The sequence below is a fragment of the Sinocyclocheilus rhinocerous genome, unplaced genomic scaffold (assembly GCF_001515625.1).
Source record: "Sinocyclocheilus rhinocerous isolate Xijiao unplaced genomic scaffold, SAMN03320098_v1.1 scaffold1223, whole genome shotgun sequence".
In the NCBI taxonomy this organism is placed as follows: domain Eukaryota; kingdom Metazoa; phylum Chordata; class Actinopteri; order Cypriniformes; family Cyprinidae; genus Sinocyclocheilus; species Sinocyclocheilus rhinocerous.
This window is the reverse complement of record NW_015641045.1, coordinates 867,473-876,741: the sequence shown is the minus strand read 5'-3', so window position 1 is coordinate 876,741 and position 9,269 is coordinate 867,473. Positions and strand designations below refer to the sequence as shown.

The following is a 9,269-nucleotide window of genomic DNA, read 5'->3' as shown; positions in this document are numbered from 1 at the left end:
GACGCGTTTCAGAAAGGCGGGGCATAGAGGAGAAACAATAATGTACAGTATGTGGAAAATAATGTGTTTTTTGAACCTTAAACCGCATAAACACATTTCATTACACCAAATACACAAAATAAAGTTCTTTTTAGCAACATCATATGACCCCTTTAATGCATTAATGTATTAATTAATGTATTAATCAAGACAAAAATACAGATTAAGGAACTTCTTTTTGCAGTTTATAGAGCTCTCCGCTCACTGGAATAATATACATTGTCAAAAATGCTACTGAAGTGAATTCAAACCTGTTCTTTAATTTCCTGCAGTTTGTTGCTCTGCTCCCGTATGTCGTGCAGGAGCTGCAGAGCTTTATCATCCTCCTGTGTAACCTCCACGCGGGCCTGCTCCAAACTGCGCTTCAAACTCTGAAATACACACAAAACAAACAAAAAGTTTCACAAACCAAGCCGTGCAATTCTGATCACGCCACATTTCCACATGGAAACAGTAAACTCACGCTGCATTCGGTGATATAGGTGGCCAAGTCTTGTTCTAAGATGGTTCTTTGGGTTTCTGAAGCCTTGAGCTCCACGTCCTTCTGCTGCAGAACTGACTCCAGGTCTGACATCTTGCGCTGCACTTTTGAAATCTCCTGCTCCATCTTTCAAAACAAGAAGGCAAACAGACATCGGTACACATGCGAGGGATTGAATTATCCATAAAATAGCGTAGGACTTGTCAAATGTACCTTTACATACGATTGTCTGCACTTCCTCTAGCAATCTGAAAGCTTCGGCTCTGAAGGTCTCTTGTTCTTTGTGTGCTTGTAAGCTGAAAGACGAGGTCTGAACGAACGTGCCCTTTCTAGAAAAAAGAAAGAAAAAAAGCAGACGCTGAAGAACATGAAACCACATTTAAATTTTAACTATACCAAAACAAAATGACTTCAACTACTGTTGTTAATAGTGAAAGTTACCGTTCTGATCATCCACAAAGCCAGCAAAACAGTTAAATGCTCCATTTCAGCTCTAATTAAGCCAAGAGATATGCAAATTGATTAAAATTTGCAACGCAAATCTCAGAAAACAAAGAAGCTCCAACAATATGCCTGCAAACAACAAATAATTAATCACTGCAATTACAAAACTGCACATGATTTGATTCCAAAAGGAAAAAAGATCCATGATGCCAGGACACACATTTGATCTGCATTCAGATTACATTTATTTATTATCCAACTCGATCTGAATAAAAGCTGTCAAATCTGTGTGATTTATGGTCCTGCTTCAACGCAAGTCAGATTTTATCACATTTCTAGCATCCTCTAAGTCCGGTTGCTTCGAGAAGTCAACAAGCTGCACTTTTTATTCAGTAAGGATGCATTAAATCGATCAAAAGTGACAGTAAAGGTATTTATATTCAATGTTACAAAAGATTTCTATTTCAAATAAATGCTGTTCTTTTGAACTTTCTATTCATCAAAGAATCCTGAAAAATAAAACATAGATCACATTTTCCACAAAAACATGAAGCAGCACAACTGTTTTCAACATTGATAATCATCAGAAATGTTTCTCGAGCAGCAAATCAGCATATTAGAATGATTTCTGAAGGATCATGTGACACTGAAGACTGGAGTAATGATGCTGAAAATTCAGCTTTGATCACAGGAATAAATTAGATTTTACTATATATTCAAATAGAAAACACTTATTTGAAATTGTAATAATATTTCACAATATTACAGTATTTTGCTGTATTTTTGATCAAATAATTGCAGCCTTGGTGACCAGAAGAGATTTTCAGAAACATTAACATTTTTGAACGGTAGTTTATGCAGCACAAGCTCTCTACCATGGAAACCAAAATACTGTTGACATTATCTTGCACTCAGGGGACCATACAATTTTTGTCAAATCAAATTCTCTCTAGTCTCTAGAACGAGAATGTATACTGAATCCTTACTGCGTTTTGCTTTAGTACTTTCTGCGCATACAAGCTCAGCACGGAGCGTATAGTGCAGTCTATTTTTAACAAGTCCAATCATATTAGATATGCATAGACTGTTTCTAACTGCCACTCTCTACTTGGCATCCTTGGAGATGGAGGGAAAAAATGAACGACAGAAGAAAAGAGCTCCCAATAAAAGCACAAGCATCTCTACTCCTCCATATCATTCCCTCTCTCTCCGGCTTTTTCTTTCAGTAGCCTGAGGCTTTACAATTCAGCATTAGGGGGCTTATAGATTACAAAACACAAACACACACAATCCAAAAGATGCTTATGGAATTGCTTTCCGAACCCAAAGCAGCAGTATGAACTCATGTTCACATTCACAGAAACGTGCAGCCTTCAGGAACACACACACTAAACACGTAAAACCTGCTGAAGGTCCCGTGACTCGGTCACACATGTGCGATACAGACTCAAAGCCGTGACTACAGGCATGTCATGCAAGTGTTTAACATTCTCAGATGTTATTTATGAGATGACACCATTTCTAAACTTGCAAACCACTTGAAAGGAAAAAATGAAATCGCATCATATGACCCCTTTAAGAAAATGATAATATGCATGATTTTAACTGTGATCTTCATTTGATGTGTAGAACTATCCTGTGATCAAAGTTCTAAAGTTTGAAAGTAAACATGATATTTAGTGCATTTTTCCTCAACACTACAACAAACTGCATCCAATCCACCATAAAACATACTGCGGGTTACATCACCACAACATGCAAATGGTCATGCAAAAATATGATTATACCTCTGAAGCCAGCTGGATGCATAATTTAGTACGTGGAAAATCAACACAGTGTTTCAAGATGAGGCATGATTATTCTGATCTCTCGGCTAATACTGATCTCTGGGGAGGGGGAATAAGAGAAATTCAGCTGTAGAGAAATGGGAAACAAACAAGAAACTCTGACCAAAGGGGATGAAAATCCCAACAGTTCTCAAACCAGAATATTTTAAAAGTTATGACACATTGACATGCCGAGGGCCTGAATGAATATGAAATCACTGATCATCTAACATCATGGAGCATTAATGTAAACAAGAACTTGTGACGATTGACAGATAAGGTATAACTGATATGTTTAATATGTGAACAACAGGTCTGACACTTGACACAAATAAATAAATACATAAATAATCAAGACATTAAAATGTATTCAATATAATAAAATAAAGAAATTAAAATAAAAAATATATAAAAAATACAACAACAAAAAAAATGTAAATGACCGAAATAAGTAAAATGAACAAATTAAAATAAATATTCAATAAATAAAATAAAATGAACAAATTAAATTAAATTAATCAAAAAATAAATTCAATAAAATAAAATGAGCAAAATAAAATAAACACATTAAAATAAACCATAAAATTAATTAAAATTACATCTGTAAATAAAATAACCAAAATAAATAAGTAAAATTAACTAAATAAAACGAATAAATTAAAATAATAATAAAAAAACAAAAAAATAAAAAAAAAATACCAGTAGGGCATTCTGAGTGATCACCTAAATCTGAACATGGATGACTGATATGATAGATATTGTCCACTTTCATTATACAGCACTGTCAAGCTCCAAAACATCATTCATGGATGGATGGATTCTCTGAAGGGCCTGTTGCAGCAGCCTCATGAATGCACAAACAGATGCATGCATCAAGTGTTGAGGTCATGCACTGAGTTCATTCACAGTAACACTTTTTCTCGTGCTTTTCTCTATAACCACAGAATCCATGCTGTCTGAGCTGCAGTCACGACCACACGATCCCTTTACCTGATCAGCACTTATGCGTGAGTGCTCGCGTCAATAACATTATTATTTCTCAAAAATGATATTCAGTTATCAGTGTGTGTGTGGGATCGTGTTTGAGAGCGGATGAAAAGCTCTGGAGGATTACTGAGCGTGTGCATCACGACACACCGCAGGCTGCTGCATGAAATCATCTCACTGTCAAACTTACAGACACTTTCAGACAGCTCTGCATTAAAGTTAATGAGGATCACTGCACATCCTTAATGCAATTCAAATACTGTATCAATAATTCCAGAATCTTGCCATACTGATCTCTGCATGCTGAGCCTGTTTTGCGTAGATTTTGTCTAATAGATACGACCACAAAAAATACAAATAATGACAGGTCAACAAAGCTTATTTAGGAGTGTTTGCTGGTTTAGGATTATGAGAGCAATTAAAACCAAAAATCAGCAGAGTTTAAATGAATTGACTAACTATACTAATATTAGCAGGTTTAGCAAGGTTCAAGTCCCAAATTCTCATTTCCTCGTCTATTTGCTTCGGCATGTGTTCTGAAACAGAGCCAATCCAGTGTGAGATTCAGACAGTTTAAGTGGTTTAATAACAGCTTGAGCGACAGAAAGACACGATTCTCCTGAAATCTCCAACAGCCGGATTAGAGGACTTCACGTCAGTGGTAACAGAATGAGGTAAACACAGGAAGTGATGCGGTATATGGGCGTGTCTGAGCTCAACTTTTTTGTTTGTTAACACATCTAAAAAAATGATCACCATTTGAAGATGTATTTCCCAGCAAATTGCAAACAAACGCATTATCGGATTCTTTTCAGTGGGGAACATAAAAACAACCATATGAGTCTTCAGTAGCAGTGCATGGAGGGAGGAGGAAGAAAGAGAGCAAAGTGCTGTTCCCATAGAAATAAGTCCATTCTGTCACCTTCTTGCTACTCTTTTCCGCATACATTTCTATTTCACTTCACCCACATACTGTATTTTTCTCCCTGAACACTCTACAGACCGGTTACCTGAACTACACGGCCGGGAATCAATAAATATTTGATTTTGCTGAAAAAAATGCGAGTGGTGCAAAACTCTGTCACGATGCCAGGCTGGTTGCCGGGGCATTGCAATGCGGTTGCTAGGGTCAAAAGACCCCATGCTCTGGATTTTTCACCTGTTTTCTGGTGAAAATGGTGCATCTGATCACTTAATAAAGTACCAGCACGTAATGCACACGCTCGACTTTAATACTTTTGATGGAATCACTACAGAATAAGTCAGCAGCTGATATCTGAGCGGTTGTGTTGTACTGGGATTACTAATGACCAGCGCAGTGGTGATGTTCTGTTCAGACCTGGTGTCATGACACGCAGTGAGAGTTCACACGCTGACAGTGTTGGCACCACTAGCCTCAACTCTCTCTCAGCACCCATCTGAGATGCCACCTGTACGTATTCTCAGCTTTTATACTATCACTAATGACAATATGTAACAAGGAGTCGCACATTAATAACCACTTACAGCAAAACAATGAAATACACATCCACAAAAAAGCACTGGATTGCGTCTGTCTCTTTCTGTGGTTCAGTAAACAACATTCACTCATAAACTCATATCTTGTCAATGATACTCACCCTAAAGGAGACCGGCTTGAGCTGCTGTTCTGCTTCGGATCCACTTTACATAGAGCAGGTCCGCACGAGGGAAGCCCGAGAGTGTTGAGTCGTCCTGGGCAGCCATGAGCTGAAGAACGGGCATCTGTGGCTGGAGGTTTCCGGAGGAGTCATCCTCAGAGTTCTTGAGAAACAGAGGAGTCGTGCGGGAGAGACGGATCAGATACACTTGAGTGGGAAGAGAGAGGAGCACTGAGACGAGGAGGGAAGCGAGCTGTATCCTAGAGAAGACAGCGAATCGTGCACAACCTTCTCTCTCTCTCACTCTCTCTCTCCACTGCAGAAGCTCTCTATAATCACAGTAATACAAGCAGACTGACTCACTGTTGAAACTCAGCGCTCTCTCTCTCTCTCTCTCTCACTCAGAACTGATATTTATAATTTCTCCCCACATCTGATTCCAATTTAGACACAGCGAATCGTGCACAACCTTCTCTCTCTCTCACTCTCTCTCTCCACTGCAGAAGCTCTCTATAATCACAGTAATACAAGCAGACTGACTCACTGTTGAAACTCAGCGCTGTCTCTCTCTCTCTCTCACTCAGAACTGATATTTATAATTTCTCCCCACATCTGATTCCAATTTAGATATTTTGTGCCTCGCTGCTTACGTATGTCTTTATTTCCATATCATATGTTCAGAGAATTTTCAGAGTCTACCTGTATCTATCACTCTATATATCTATCGCTCTATCTATCTGTTGCTCTATCTACGTCACACTATCATATCGCACTCTATCTGCCTGTCACTATCTACCTACCGCTCTATCTACATATCGTGCTCTGTTGCTCTGTCTATCATGCTATCGCTGACACTTTATCCTCTATCTATCTGTTTCTCTATCTACGTCACACTATCATATCGCACTCTATCTGCCTGTCACTCTATCTACCTACCGCTCTATCTACATATCGTGCTCTGTTGCTCTGTCTATCATGCTATCGCTGACACTTTATCTACCTACAGTATCACTCTATCGACATATCACAGTCTGTCCCACTATTATGCTATCTGATGCTTTATCTACATATTGCACTCTGTCGCTCTATCTATCCATCTGTCACTCTATATACCTATCACGCTCTTGTCTCTTTATCTGTCTATCTATCTAACATCTACATATTGTGCTGTCGCTCGATCCACTTATCGTGCTCTAGGGCTGTCAAAATGGCTGAAAAACTAAATTCGAATTTTGTACTTAAATATTATCAATATTCAAATTATATTCCAATGTAAAAGAAATAATTTCAGTTAGGGGGAAAAAGCTTTTAGCTTCTCTCCTGAGGCCACAAGAGGGTCCATCGAGCAAAATATTGCTAATGCACATTTATTCAAAGCCATAAAATAACACGACTATCATTAAAAAAAAGAAAGTGCATAATGCTTACAAAATGTTTATAATCCAAATATAATTAATTAATTGGCTTAATTATAAAGAAAACAGCCTCATGTATATATATTTAACACAAAGGGCTGAAAGCCAATCACACAGAGTACTTTTTTCATTCAAAAAAAAAAAACGCCATAAAGTCTCTAGACATGTTTTTTCTAAAAGATGAACTTACATTAATTTTACATGGCTTTCTAAACATGTGGCTCTCTTGTGCGAGATGCGATTGAAACGGTGATAGATGTCACTCTAGAAAATGCGCAAAATATGTGTTCTGCGTAAACAGATTACTTGGTTTCAGTTTTGATGTAAACAAGATCTTCTCCGCATTGATGTTCCCTTTTTCCGCAATATTTTGAATGAACAATGCAGCAGTGCCTCATCTAGTGGGTTCACCTGGATAGGCTAACAAAAACATTACAATGCAACAACACATACATCATCATTGCATCTCGTGCGCCACTGATAAGGCTGCCTAACGCACACCTAAAATTCAAATGCAGCATTTTTGCATTCAAATGTAGATTATTTTAAATTTGACCAATATTCGAAATTCGAATTTTTCTACTCTATCTACTTATCGCGCTCTGTTACTATCTGTTGCATCATACTATCTGATGCTCTATCTACCTATTGTGCTCTATAATGCTATCTGATGCTCTAGCTACATATCACGCTCTGTCTATCCATCTTTCACTCTCTCTACCTATTGCGATCTGTCGTTCTATCATGCTATCTGACGCTCTATTTATCTGTCTACCTATCTGCCTATTACTCTATCTACATATTGTACTTTGTTGCTCTATCACTCTATCTACCTCTCTGACACTATCTGTCTATCATGATCTGTCGCTCTGTCACTCTATCCAACTATTGTACTATCTACCTGCCGCTCTGTCACTATCTATCTATCTATCTATCTATCTATCTATAATATCTGTATAAACAGAAAGTTAGATAGACAAAAGCTAAAGAAAATGATTGCACAATTTATGTAAATATTGATGTAGCATGTGTGTAAATTATAACCTGCCATGACATACATACATAATCTCAGATTGTGACGTGTCATTGCTCCCTCCATTAAGCTCAGCATTTGACAACTTTAAAATGACATCATGAGTTTGGAGCTTCATCCTTCCTGACTTTTGTTTACCTTGAAATGATTCCAGCATCTGAGTAAAGCTGCCTTTCCGGCATTAACGGAGTTACATCTGCACTATAAAAAAAATTCCGTAAAAAATACGGTAGCAACGTTTTAGGTTTTACGGTTTTAACTTAAATTTACAGTTAAATATCGTTATTTCATTAACTGATATAATGTTAATATACCAACCTATTGAAGTACTGAAATCTGTTTTGTACCTTTGTAATACACTGATAACCACCAAATGCAGGTGGTGATGAGAAAGTCACATGATGAACCAAAGCCCATCACAAGCAGCTTTTAAATAATAACATATATAGAAGGTGCACAGTGTCATTCACACAAACACCAAACACCATCATGGTAACACACATGAAACTGAAATAATGCAATAAACATTCATTAACAACATTAGGTGTAACGCACAACCCTAATATACAAAACTGATAAGAAAAAAACTAAGAAGAAACATAGTTATTTCAACAAAAAAAAACATAAAATTTGAAATGTAATGCAGGGAATTCTGGGAATGTCAATTTACGGTTATTCACTGTAAATTATACGGTATTTTTCACTTCCAAAAACGGTATACTACCGTAAAATTTATGTCCAAGACATGTAATGTCCAATACAGTTTTTCACCGTATATAGTAGGGGAATTTACCGTTAACCGTTTAACAGGCTTTTACTGTAGCATTTTTACAGTCTTTTTCAGTTAAATTCACGGTCATTTTTTACAGTGTGGATTATTTTCATTGATGACAAACTCAACTGTGCAAATTAACGTGTTCATTAGAAGCTGTTGGCACTGCCATCAGGAACTCTTTAGTGTGAATTCATTCTCAGCCAAAACTCATTAAAGCCGCGGTTGTCCTAGTCAATTTCACAACTAAAGACCGACACATTTCTTAATGAAAGACTAGCTTATTTTACATCATTCCATGACTTATGGACTGAGGAGAGAGTGTTAATTAATAGCCAGGGAAGTGTGACAAAGTTTTGGCATGTGGTGTGATGCTTCCTGTCAGCTTCTGCATTATGCTTCATATCAAGCTGCTAAATAATTCCACTGATAACAGATTCAGGGGTTAAAGCAAAAAAAAAATCCTGAGCCTGAACTTTTTTCCAGGGGTTGGGGGTTGCGGGGGCGGACACATGGACAGGGTTATTTGGCAAACAAAAAAAGAAAATGATTTTCCTTGAAACTAACTAGTAACGTATCTGCCATTGCCATTAGCCCTTGACAGGCTCAGACTTCAGATTATGGTGGGATATTTGAAACAGCAATACCAAGAA

At 37.4% G+C, this 9,269-nt stretch overlaps 1 protein-coding gene across 1 annotated transcript in view; it reads right to left on the bottom strand.

Annotated features, from left to right (window-relative positions):
* The window catches only part of LOC107754418 (citron Rho-interacting kinase-like), a 71,160-nt gene extending 65,464 nt beyond the window's left edge, over positions 1-5,696 (bottom strand). Inside the window, exons 1-4 of the mRNA XM_016570855.1 lie at positions 5,397-5,696; positions 734-849; positions 503-646; positions 291-410 (exon numbers count right to left, since the gene is read on the bottom strand). Coding sequence (XP_016426341.1) covers positions 291-410; positions 503-646 — 264 coding nt within the window. The 5' untranslated portion in view covers positions 734-849; positions 5,397-5,696. The remainder of the gene's footprint in view (positions 1-290; positions 411-502; positions 647-733; positions 850-5,396) is intronic.
* Positions 5,697-9,269: the final 3,573 nt, after the last annotated feature.